Source organism: Lytechinus pictus, chromosome 5, assembly GCF_037042905.1.
Source record: "Lytechinus pictus isolate F3 Inbred chromosome 5, Lp3.0, whole genome shotgun sequence".
NCBI classification, from domain to species: domain Eukaryota; kingdom Metazoa; phylum Echinodermata; class Echinoidea; order Temnopleuroida; family Toxopneustidae; genus Lytechinus; species Lytechinus pictus.
In genome coordinates, this window is record NC_087249.1 from 17,156,923 (window position 1) to 17,171,052 (window position 14,130).

Here is a 14,130-nt window from a genome sequence, read left to right on the forward strand (position 1 = left end):
TTCTTTCATAGGGCCCTAATATGATTATAAACAAGATAAGCACATTTCCGACTAGACTACGGGGCCGGGTTTTAGGTATTTTGCGCACCATTTTATCAGACGAATTAAGGGCGTTAATTGCAATAAATTTCGCGAATTAACAACAAGTCTGCGTTTAATCAAATGACTTATGGTTGATTTTGGGACGTATTATGCTTGATTCAGAAACTGAAAATTGATTTATTGCATTGCGTCATTGGAAACGACATCGAGCAAATACGAAGAATAAGGAGGAAGAAGAGAAGGAGGAGAAGAAGGAGAATAACATTGATGATCATAATAATAATGATGATAAAAATGATAAAAAAAATTAATGATAATAAAAATGAGGAGAAGAAGAGGAAGAAAAAGAAGTAGAAGAAGAGGAAGGAGAAGAAGTAGAAGAAGAGGAAGGAGAAGAAGGCGAATTAAGAAGAAAGAAAAAGCAGAAGAGAGAGATCTCAGGGTGTAAAGCGGGAAGGGGACAAGGATTCTTGTATAATTCAATATCGACAAAGTACAGCTTTATGATTTTAAAGCTCTTCTTGAAGATCTGATATTCACATCCTGATGTAATGATTGATACAAATCCAATCACACCCAGTAACTTTACCAAAAAGCAACCAAAATAGACTTCTGTAGAATACCATGACCATGAAAGATACGGGGGTTTCCCATCTTTCTGCTGTAATTATTTTGTTGAACCCACCGATATAACTTCACACACTCACAGTTTTGTATATCCCCTTGGTCTACTACCAATTTTATGTAATGGTCTAATACTCACTTGGTCTAATTGTCATTTAGTCTGATGCCCACAATTATGGTTCTTATCCCGGGGTCTAATTTCTCCTTTATCTCATCATATTGGGTGATTTCAAGTTCAGTGTTGACCTTTTGGTGTTGGTGTTAGGTCATTTTTTACACGATTATAACACCAAAAATAACATGAAGATGGGTCCCGAAAAGTCATTCACTAGTTGTTGAGATGTCAATCGTGTGATCTGGATAAGTTTTACAAAATCTGAATTAGTTTTGGAGCTAGGGGAAGCAATCAAAATTTCAACACTAACACCAACACCAAGGCCAACACCGGACTTGAAATCACCCAATGTGCGCTTTGTCAAATGACTTTTTGTGTTCTTAAAAAGTGTTCATCTACATGAAAATCAAGCAGACTAATTGAGTAATGTAAGACGAAATTTTTAGATGAAAATAAATGAATATAGCCTATTAAAATAGAAATTGGGTGGAAGAACTAGTTGGCAATTAGACCAAATGGTTATAAGGAACTGGTTGTAACCAGGGAGTTGTAAGTAATCATGATTAGAGCAGGGAGCTGTGAGGTGGAAACCAAAGTAATTGTAGACCAGGCTATATTTTTAGTGTCAAACCGACTTAACTGCCCGTTACACGATTATTGTATACGAGGGCATTTTTAATTGGAATGCCAAACGGCCCCTCGCAAAACACTGAAAATTCCATTTAAATTGGATGAAAATAACAAAAGAATCAGTCTTTAAGTTCCGGATTATTTTCTGGGAGGCAACTCTATATAATTATGCAGGTCAATGTCATCATATGAAATATACAATGAGTGGTTTGATATCTCCCTACTTTTTCGTCATGGGTTATACAATATTATTCAAATCCAATCGTATATTAAAATTTTTAGTTGAGTTTTGATCAGGGGCGCCTCTACAGGGGGGAGGGGGGCAGGGGACGGTTGCCCTATTATTTTTCGAGCAGCCCGACAAAAAAATAGAGGAGAAACAAAAAGAAAAAGAAAATATAAGAGTAAAGAAAGAAGAGCATCAAAGAGAAGGGTATAGGACATGTGACGATTATACCCCCCCTCCTCGAATCGAGAAAATTGGATCGCTTTGTTGTCTGCCCCTCATCAAACTACCCTGGCGCCGCCCCTGGTAAGGAGCTCAAGATTATCACTGTAACTTATTATTTGGGATGAGCCTATATATTTTTTTATATTCACTAAAGCAATTAAATGATTAAGATTCCATGCAACAAAATAAAGAAAAGATAAGTGAGGACGTGACATCATTAGCCCACTCTGCAAATTCACGACGGCATGTTTCAAATAAAAATGCGAATCTTAGTTTTTATGCTTACGTTATTTTTTTCATCCGGTTTTCTTGGGGTTTGCCAGTGCTCTGGATTGCTTGCTTGATTTTATTCTATTTATTCTAATCATACGATTTTCTGCTTGGAGTATACTCCTGGGTATTTCCGTAAAATAATCAACCTTTTTGTACATCTGACCCCCATTTTTCTAAAGTTTTACTTCACTTCATAAACTGACCAAGTCATGATCATTTGATTGGATTACAGACTGTCACAAGAACCAGCAATCAGAGACAGAAAATTTCAAAAAGGTCTCACATACATGCATGGGGTCGGACGTACATGTATGGTTTATTTCAAATTCGTCTAATGCCAATTCGTCCAATTTCAAACTCGTCAACTATCATTTGGTCTACCATCAGTTCGTCCACTATCCACATGGTCTAATTGCCAATTCGTCCACTCACCATTTCGTCTAATAACCAGTTGGTCCAATAGCCATTTAGTTTAATTGGACAAAGTGTTAATATTGTGCAAAATGAATTAAAATTAAGTGGGTTATATTAGACTAACTGGTTATGAGACGAAATGGTCATAGACGAAATAGTGATTAGACGAATCGATGATAGGATTGGACCAAATGATTGTTAGACGAAATGTTGATGGACGGAATGACATTCGACTAAATGAAAGTAGACCACGTGGTTAGTGGACGAATTCGCAGTAGCCGAATTGGCCATTTTTCCGGACGTACATATTTTATGGGATTGCCCCCTTTAAATTGACCATGTTGACTACATGGGCTCGTAGTGCGACCCGTTCCCGACCTTTCGTTGGAGAACGCGAACGCTTATTTGCGACGGTAGTTGATTTTGGAAGAGACTTTTGGGCCTGTCGTCATGGTCGTAAAACTCTGTCCTGCAATGCAAATTGTGTGACATGAGATATTTTTTTCGTTTCGCATCTGGAACGGAAACATTCAATCTGCGTTTCGTGTGCAAAATTCTGGTTGCTACTATGGTAACAGCGATATATCCGATTTAGGACGACTTTCCAGAGCTACATTGGTTCCTCCCAGAGCTCGAGAGGCCGCTCGGGGGGCCAACTTCCATTGAAGAGTGCCTACCAGGCGCGACCACGCGTAAAAAGGGAAAGAGTGGGCAAGTACGTTACGTATAGGCCTATGTAACGTTATAAGGATGTCAAAAACAATGTTTAAAATACTGAAAAGGAGGATATGTTTTCAATACTTGTAGGGTTTCACTAGCTAAATACTTGTTAAGAGATGCATTTTTTATAATCTGGAAAAGACTTGCTTCCCTTGTTTAGGGTGCTTTTCGAAACCCCATGGTCGCACCTGGTATCCACTTATCAATTGAAGTGGTCCCCCCGGGAATTAGAATGTAATCCCCCATTTATGGGGAAAGTAAAACATAATTAATGCCCATTACATTGTGTGCTAGAGACATATCGTTTGTGTAGAATGAGTAAGCAAAAGAAAACCCCCGCAAATTTGACTGTTGTTCAGACGCGTTTAGCATGTTTAGGCCTATTGCCGATGCCGTGTACATATCAACGCATGCGAAATGGTTTCGACTGGGGACATGGGAGAGGTGATCTGACCCATGAAATCAATTGCCAGTGATCCACCAATAATCCACATTAAATGCAATATCGATTCGATGGAATGTAATGATCTATATCTAAGCCTTAATTCAGTAACTTTTTGCTCACTCATTAAGTACTCGATAAGTGTATGAAAAACCACTTTCTTATCCTTGTCATAATCTATTGTAGGCCCTGAATTTCGAATATCTCCAGCCAGCTGTCATAGTAGAGGCTCGCCGCCGGCTCAGGGGGCATATACGATGATGACCATCAGTCGTAATGTACATGCATGTATGGTGAGGGTGTCGCGGGAAAGAATTTTGCACACGAAAAGGCCTGTAACCCCCCTGTAACACAAAGCTTAGCATTGATTGTAGAGCAGTTTTCTACGTTTGATTCTATTGACTATAATCTACAATCAATCTTAAAAATCAAGTGTATGATTAAGCGTTAACTTTTGTGTTAGGGGACCATAATATTAGCGTCCGTGAGGATTGCGAAAGGTGGCTAATTATCAACGGACATTTCTTCTTTATTTCATATCATTTTGCCGCCTCCTTGTCACTGCTTGGGTACTCGCTCGCGTCATTGACATTCGCCCCTGCACTGTATATTGATGCGTTGGCGATATTATATTCTGATCGATGACCGTACATAAAACTTTCGCCAATATTTCTACCGATCGAATTTCACTATTTACCCAACGTGTTTGATTTAGTATCTTAAGTAATTCCATATCCATTTTAGACTGAACTGCATAATGGCATGCATTTTACCCACTCTTTTTTTTTTCATAGACAATAGGGAGTGATGCACGACACATTCATGAACATAATTATAAAATGCATTGTCAAATTAATGCCCTTTATGACAATGATCAACCAAGATGTCTTTGTAGATTATTAGTGAATCAAAACAGCAGTTCCGTCCTGGTATATGGACAAGACATATTTGCAATATTTCCCCGGGAATATTTCGTCAGCTCCGAAACTTTGGACTAAACTGTTGTTTCGGTTCTTAAATTTTCGACAAAGACCTCCCAGCTGTTCATTGTCATCAGTTAAAAATTAAAGAACCGGCCAGAACAACAGTTTAGTCCGAAGTTTTGGAGCTGACGAAATATTGCAAATATGTCTTGTTCATATACCAGGACATTTTCAATACATTTACTGTGTTCTTGAATACACATCGTGCGTCGTGATGCGGGACGTTAGTTTGTGAAGGTTGGTACTCTTACCGCCCACTCATATTCCGGAAATAAAGCCTTCATTCGCAATGAAGAAACAATACGAAACATTTTTATCACTGCACTGGGATTATGTAATATAAGACTTTAAATTAAAATATGCAGTCATGTCTACCTACATGTACATCATTATAATTCTTTAAAACTTTATTAACAATCTTTTATCGTTGTCGCTAAATACAGTTTATTTTGAAGGTACATGCACTTTCATGCTTGACATTACATATTTTGTTTCAGCAATCTCACTGGATCGTTCGAAGGCGTATTTGGGACTATTAATATGTTTTCGATAAAACACTAAAAATGAATGAATTTGTTTTATCTTCATATTTACTCTCCTTGGTAGCGACCTCAAAGATTTCTCTTTCATAAGACCGAACGTTTCACACGAATCTACTTGTTTAAAGCGTGAAATTCACTCAACCACGTGTAGCCAGGATTTAATTTTTGGAGTAATATAATAATATAAGTACACGCGAAGCGCGCTTCCTGTAGAGGTGGGTAAGGGGTGGGTGCATGCAGGGAGGGAGGGGGGGGGGGAGTTCCCCCACTCTTGCCGACGAAGTGCGAAGCTTTCGCTGTTTCATAAAATTAAAATCAAACAGAATTCGTCTCTCTCTCTCTCTTCTTTATTACCCAATATCAGCTCCAATTCAATGGAACTTTTCTGTGATTTCTAAAGGAATTATGAACGCGCAATATGAATGAAATGACAATATACTTCTTCCTCCATCGCGAAGCTGAAAGCTTTTATCAATTTTATTTAGACAAGATAATGGCTTTATCGGAGTCATATCAATACCTCCATTGGTAGGATCAGGTTTGATTGCAAACGATTCCGCCACATTAAACACCTTCAACTCGAAAACAGAGAAGACGGGAATGCATTAAGAAGATATTCCTTCCCGTGCTGAGACTCTGAAGATGGAAAGGGCGGATGTTTAATCAAATGTGCAGTTTTTCTCTATTACTTTCACCCAAACTGTCTTATTCAATTGATTTTTTCTAAAATTATTACAGTATAGATTACGAGGATATTGCAAAAATAGTAGCAAAAAGACATTTGGAAAAAAGGAGATGCGTGATTTCTTGCATATGAAACTCTTCGTTTTCATGATTTTGTATTCAACAATTCAAACTAAGGGCGCAGAAGAAGACTGTCACGCGAACTATGCCATGCATGTAGAGGGACATGACATTAAGTTTCATCGAATTTCATAGAAGTATACCCACTTTCTACAAAATATGATTGTATAGTAATGAGCTGAAAATCGGAATAGCCTTTCATCGGGGGAGGCGTCAGGATATTTTGATGGGGAGGGGCGGCAAAAAGTGAACACACGATAACCCCCCCATTTCTTCCAATTTCGTCCAAAGGTTTTATTTTATATAAAATCGAATGGTCTACCATAATGTACATTTTGTTTGTATAATTATTGGAAGGGAAGGGGGGGGGGTTCTTCATCCGCTATATAACACTCAAACATCATGAAATTATATAGGTAATTTTATAGCGCTTAATACAATTTCTTCTTCGCAGGATTACCCCGGCTTGAATTTGCAGGGCTATCCTGATTGAATGCTCGAGCATTCACGGAATTCCTCCCTACCAGGTAGTTACTATCACGTGGGTGGAGAGTGACAAATGTAGATAAACGCCTTGAGTGCTGCCGTGGTATTTGAACCCCGGACATTGTGGTTCAAAGTCCATACGTGAGTTAACACTTAGTCTGTATCTTTTTAATATATCTCCCTTCTTTTTAAACACTTCATCCTTCTTTCCTTCCTCCCTCCCTCATTCTTTGTTTCTTGCTTTCTCCCCTTTTTCCATTTCTTTTTCCCTTTCGCCTCAATTCCCTCTTATTCACTACTAGAAAAATAATGGGGGGGCGGTCGGGGCCGCCCCTGTCCCACCTGCGGCTCCGTCCCTGCTTTCAGTTGATAGATCTCAATTTCGCCCCCTTTTTACTACCCCCTTTTGCTGTTTTATTTCTTGAGATTTTCTCCATATTTATTCTCATATTATTCTTAATTTTTCCCCTCCAGGGTCTTCTTTATACTATTCACACAATATCGGTTAAGATACACAGAGGGGTAACAAATAAAAAAAAAATGTATACATTTATAATTGAATTATAAATGCAGAATTTAAAGAAACATAGACATGTTGTTATTGCGGTTACGATGAAAAAAATAAAATGCCGTTCTCGGCGGAGGGGGAGGGGGGGGGGGAATGGTAAGCCGTCATTGGCCATAGCGCGATAAATATGAAAAAAGTATCAATAGCATCCACATGATACCCTGATTAACAATAATCATAGGAAACAATCATTAAAATGCTCACTAGATAGTCTCCCTCACTAGCAATTCTCAGAAAGGCATAACAAAAACCAATCTCTTTCGTAGTTTGAGGTTGATTATTAATTCATTGCAAGGGCTTGTGTGAAAAGCACAGTAGAATAATATTATAGGTATTGATGTAATCATGGATGAAGCAGGAGGTATTTGTTGATTACATTGCCAATTTCAACGCAAGAGTTACAGGGTATATGATGATATGTAAGCCATGAATACACTGGGTCATATAAATTATTTGCACTCCAAAATTAATGAAATATACCTCTAAGTGGTTGACAAGTTCGGATAAAAACCACTTCGGACATGTCGGAAGGGAATCATCCCGATGGCAATACGAAGGATGAAATGGTTATAACTCAGACAACGTTATCTTGAAATTCTTTTTTTTCCATATGTAACGCTATCTGATTTTTTTATGACTGTGTTGATTTTCTTAACTATTATGTTGAAAGTTATGAATGAGAGCCATATTCACATACTATATATTGTTAAGAAATGTCTATTTTGATAGCACAAATCTTATCAATTTTATGTTGGGTGCCTGATTTTAAGACTTATTTTGTCTTCTTGGCCCCCCCACAATATGTACATTTCTTTGTATTATTTTTGAATACCCTACTCGGTTCACTTTCCTATTCAATTATGCTTGTTTCCTATTTTGTAGATATTTGTAATGTTTTTTTTTATAATATCATTGTGGAATTAATGATTTGATTTGATTTGAAATAGTGCTATTACCTTTATTTATTACCTTATTTTAAATTTTCATTTGTCAATAATGCGCGGGAAAAATTGTAGGTTTGGCTTCGTGCTCGCATCATTTCTTTAGCAAGAAACCCATATCTTTCATGATTGAAAAGGTGAATAGAATGTCCCGTTTTTATTTCTAATATGTCTAAACCTCAAAAATCTTGCGCTTCGGCTTTGAAATAATCGTATATCTTGTTCTTTATTAAAAACGTTCATAAACTGTCAATTATTTCCCAATCGAAATCACTTTCATCTCGCGCTTCGCATCAGTTTTTTTTAGATACTTCATTTTCATCATTGGTACCAAAATTAGCCGTAGATTAATCGTCAAGCAAATTCTAGCAGGCACTTAGCAATTGATTGATCTTATACCAGCAAAATCATTTGCTCGCTCATTTTGTACGGAATCAAGCAAAAAGCCAAGCAAAATGCCTAACACAAGCAATTGCTCATTTTTATGCATCTGAATTAAGTCACCCAATAAGAAGGGTAAAATGGACATACGGAGACAAACACGATCGTTTACAATTTGAGGTATGACTTGTATCATGCATAAAGCCTTGTAATCAAGAGCGGCATTTGAAAGTATTTAGTTACTGATCTGATTCGATGCAAATTTTGATAATGTTTTGTTTCAAAATTTATTCGACGTAATTTACTATTGGGATGGACATTTCCTTTGATTTACTACTTCCGAATGCTACCATTATGTATATCGCAGTGTATTGAAGGATGAACATGAACGCATGGCCCGGGGCATGGCTGTACGCAGCCGGGGGGGGGGGGGGGGGGGCAGTTGCCTCGTAGAAATTTTGAACACTTAATAATTTTTACTGAAAATTTTCACAAATTCACAAAGAATATGCACGAAATCCATCAATTTCACTTCGCTCCCTCGCTTTCGGTTTTTTTGGGAAAAAGTTAACGTGTGCTGCCCCCCACAAAATATTCTGCGTACGGCCATGAACGTGCAGAAGACAAACAAAATCGGTAGCGGAAAAACTCCATGCATGTAAACATATCAATGGCAGCCGGGTACGTCCGGTATATCAGCACTTAACATGCTTAATAATGTCCGGCTGTCGCTGACGAGAAAATCGAAAGGGGAAAAAATACCTCAATACCCAAGATGGATTACTGAAAACCACAATTTTATTCCTTGTATCGCGACATATTTACACCACCATAACATAAACGAAACGATGTAATGTCATTATAGTAAAGCATGATATATATCAATAAATATTATTTTCATTTCACGGTTCCCGCCTGAGTAACAAGGTCAATTGGAATTGATCGATCTTAACTCTCTCACAAGTCTGTTTGTCTCGGGCTCCTAAAAACTAATTCATGTTATTATTCAAACCTAGGTAAATGTATTTAACAGTGTTCGATTTATTTGATGCATGTTTGGTTTTAAAAAAATTGAGTTGTTCGGAGAATGAAAAATCGTGATTAATATCACGAGGAATAACTAAATGTAATACGTCACTTATGGTGATACGCCATAGACTGGCCAAACCTTATCAAGTTGATTTGAATGAAAATCAAGAAGGGGGAAAAATCGCTCAAAATGACTTGAAACAGTGAAGTCACCATGGCTGTACGCAGCAGGGTGGCAGTTGCCCCCAGAAATTTTGAAAACTTCCTTATTTTTACTGAAAATTCACCAAAAGTATGCAAGAAATCCTTCCGTTATGATATAATGATGATTATTATTATCAATAAATATATACAATATTGGGTAAAATTTTACTCAGTGTTTTTAGAATGTAATAAAAACATCGAAAACACATGTTCAGAAGAAGGAATCAATTGATTACTGTGTCAGATCTGATTTAGATTGTTTTACATCAGTCATTTGAGAGAGCAATAACTTGAGTGTATGGGAACTAAACTAAAAACGTCCAAATGATAACATTGAATACTGTGAACATGCAAAGGTAAAGATTATACAATGCGCCACCGATGCAACTTTTTATCTCTTCGCAAGTAGACACCGAACATTTTTTCTGCGAAACTATTTTACTAATAATTATACTGTCAATTAACATCAAACAAAGTTGCTGTGCATTTCACAAAGCATGGACCTAGATCCATGCACAAAGATGCTGTTTTGACTTTGAGGACGCATAAATACAACATTTTCCCCTGTCAATCAACACGTTTAAATTTCATCATCTATAAATCCATATACCCGGTGACATGAAATTGCATCGGAATGAGAAAAGAAAATGCGAAATTAAAATTTGATGGCTTAGAAATATACATTCAAGTTTTGTTAAAATCACCTTGAGCATATGCTTTCATTTTTGGTCATCCACGTATTGATTGTCAGGCATATATTGAACGTGGTGTGGCCATGGTGACAGTTCCGTGATTCAAACCATGTTTAGCCTCTCACGAACAAATTCTGGATAGAAAAATATACGCTGTAACAAAATATCTTTGAATTCGGTAGACTCCTTGACTGACATAACCAACATTGAAGTTGGTATTACAATGTAAGAAGAGAGAGAAGCAAGACAACATATTTTCTCAGTAAAACAAATATAGTTCCACGACCCAGTCCCATCTTCTGTATATACTCTTCTTTCTTTCCTCTTCTGTTTTCGCACAATATTCATTGGACACACACACACCCTCACCCACACACACCCCCCCCCCACACACACACACATATATATATATATATACTGCTTCAGCATATAAGGAAAAAAATAATCACAGTTGGTAATGTAAAATGCCGTAGAAATAATATCATTTTAAAAAGAGCGTAGCCATCTAAAGTGAAAGGTAAAGTCATACTCTAAATGATTTTATGTCTACAGCATTTTACTATTACCAATTTCAATGTGAATATATATATGGTTTTTTTTCTGGTAATTTTTCAGTTAAAAAATCACTCTTGAAATACGTCATAGGACTGAGGCAATTGCCCCACACCCCCACTACTCTTGCACCAACCCTGAACACATGGGTCTGGGAAGCAGGGGTGCTGCGTGTATTTTCACTGTAGAAAAGTGAAGTGCTAATTTAGCACTTACAGTGCTTGCATAGTGAATGCACTACGAATGCTGATTTTCTAGTTCAAATTTAAACTAGAAAATCAGCACTCGTAGTGCAGTCACTATACAAGCACTGTAAGTGCTAAATTTTACAGTGTTATTGGGGTTGCTGCGTGTATTATTCTCCATAAGCAGCACGCCCAGGTATTCTGGAAGATGTGTAAAAATTGAGAAAATATAACCAAAATGACCTTTATTTTGTATTGAAACCCTTTTTTTTGCTTGAAAAATTTCTCGGGACCAATTTGATTACCAGTTTGAACTGATAACCTTGTTTTTGCTAATTGCTTTTCAAATTTACATCAGCACCCCCAGTCAAAAAATTGTTCCCAGGGCCCTGCCTAAAAATACTGAAAGAATCCATCACAGAAGAAATACACCGTTATATCATGGACATGACAGAACACACAAAGTGTCTTTTCAATTCTCCCAGTCCCAGATACAGTAACTGATTTAGGTGGACCATGGTCGAATTATCATAGATTTTTACAAACACTTGCACTATTTCTGTTGGGGAGTTCAGGCAAGAAATTAATCGTTTTATGGTTGAAATGGCAATGTCTTACAATCTTTTTGCATCCTTATTCAGGTATCTTTATCTTCGTTAATGGTGGAAACATCATCAGATTTTTGGACACTTATAATATTCCTCTTGTCTATACAGAGACATCAACTTGACGATCCTCAGAAGCGGCACTTGGTTGCGTCTTGGTAGGATCAGCACTGTCCGGCAAACCTTTGAATATCTTCACCTTGAACGCCCTCTCGAAGCCTTTTTGAAACTGTTGATACTGCATCGTGTAGATGAAGGGATTCGCGCATAAGTTAGCGTACACAAAAATTTTCGTCACGGCGTACCAGATTCCCTGAAAGTCCAAGGGCCCACCGAGGTTGTAGACCAAGTAGTTGAAGGCGATAGGAGCCCAGCAGATGGCGTAGGTAAGAGAAACCGTAAGCATCGTCTTGATGACATTACGAGAGGCCCGTTCGCTTCTCTCCGACCTGGCCTTTTTCGGTGGATGCATAGCTCTATCGCCTGTATTTGAATTTGTGGAATTAGAAGACATTGTCGGAGCAGGTTGACCGACTGGCCTCCGCAGTTTGGACAAGATGCGGATATAGCTGAACCCCATCACACCCAGAGGGCCAGCATATGTGATGAAAAAGATGAACACGCCGATGACTCCCTGCATGATCTTGTTGGTCCAACCCGGAATGCAGCCATAGATAGGGTGGATGACATGGATGGCGGGCCAGTAGCAGTCAAGGACGAAACCGGACGACCAGGTCACCACCGAAATCAACTTGATCCGCCGTTTCAGCTTCTTGGCAGAACTGCGGTATTTCGCCGGGTAGATGATGGCACAGTAACGGTCGAGCGTGATGCTGACGAGATTGAGACTCGATGAAATAAACAGGGCCCAGAGGACGTACTCAGAGGCCCAGATTTGACAGAAGATGAGGTTCGCCAAGCTGGTTGGGTCTAACGTACTCTTCGGCAGGAAACAGATCAGCAAGAATACAAAAGACGTGGTGAAATCGATGATGGATTGATTGATAATGAATGAGTTGATGAGATTCCGAAGGGACTTGTCCTTAAAGAAGACGAAAAGTACGAGTCCATTTCCTAAAACGCCAAGGAAGCCAATAAGGGCTTCAAGGATGACCCAGATCATAGGTTTACCTCCATAACCACCATCCCCACCACCACCACCTCCTCCTCCTCCTTCATCACTACTGTTATTGTAATCTGTTCCACTGACGTCGTCGAACACGAAATATGTCACGCTCTCTGTCAGGTTCATAAAATCAGTCATGTTTAATGATTCAAGCTTACTTCGAAGTGAGCCCAATAAGTAATTCTGCAGTTTTTATAAAAACAATCAAACCTCGAACGCTGACTTTCCAGCTTTCTTTCTCTTTCAACATGTATACACGAGAACTACCCGGGAAATGACGGGGTAGAATAAGGTCACGTTCAGTAAACTCCAGCTACACTTCACCTCCAGATTCAAACGGTCGACTTTGATTTGATTCCTCGCAGGCAAATGACGATAAAACCATCAGAATGTCAGCTTCGGTTCAATCAACCAACGTTCCGTGCGTATTGACGACCACAAACAGATCAGGCGTCGTCAGATTGAACAACGATGGTCGAATTCAAAATCGAAGTTGAAACAGACTTTAATTACTCCCGAATCACCTGCGCAAAAAACAATGAAAAAATAGGATTATAGCAATACCTCAACAGTTCTATATTTATACCGTAAAATTCAACCTTGCAGTGTATTGCGTTGAGTTCCGGTATGATCGATTAAACCAAACGACTTCTGAGAAGGAGAGAAAAAATAATAATTTCCTGAAAACTTTATGGAGAGGACTTTCCCGAAATGCATTCCTATGATCCGTTCCTATTGTTGGCAACTGTTTACACAGTAAACGTCGAGTTAGAAGTTCAACCGCTCATTGACGCTGAGGCGACATTTTACTTCACATAATATGCTGGTTGTGCTTGACTGGCATGACTGGCCTGCACAAGGTTGCAGCTTTAGTCATGCAAATTTGCAAGATAGAGAAAGAAAGAGAGAGAGGGGGAGAGAGAGAGGAGAGAGAAGGCACTAGAGAGGGAGAGATCATGAGAGAGAGGGGGAGAGAGAATGGAGGAAAAAGAGAGATAGATTTGATAGATACATAGATTATAAATAGATAGACGGAAAGATAGATAGATAGGTAGGTAGATAGATAGATAGATATTTTTTGGATGAATAGGTAGATAATAAGGAGAAGGTTAACGTTTAAAGTCGTAACTCGAGAATTACTTGATGCTTTGTAACTTTGCTGGTACTATATTTTACAGCATGCAAAGTGCTTAAGCCTACCATGATTTTTCTTAGTTTTTAAATCTTTATGTTTTTTGACATCAAAAGAAATACAATACATGATTTGGCATGTTGGGGGTAATGTTCGTTCCAAGGCCAATATCTAATTTATCCATCATCA

At 38.3% G+C, this 14,130-nt stretch overlaps 1 protein-coding gene across 1 annotated transcript; it reads right to left on the reverse strand.

The window, feature by feature from the left end:
• Positions 1-9,196: 9,196 nt before the first annotated feature.
• On the reverse strand, positions 9,197-13,634 carry LOC129261713 (galanin receptor 2b-like). Its single transcript, XM_064099931.1, has one exon. The coding sequence runs from the start codon at positions 12,945-12,947 to the stop codon at positions 11,787-11,789; it is 1,161 nt and encodes a 386-aa protein (XP_063956001.1). The 5' UTR covers positions 12,948-13,634; the 3' UTR covers positions 9,197-11,786.
• Between the last annotated feature and the right edge of the window lie 496 nt (positions 13,635-14,130).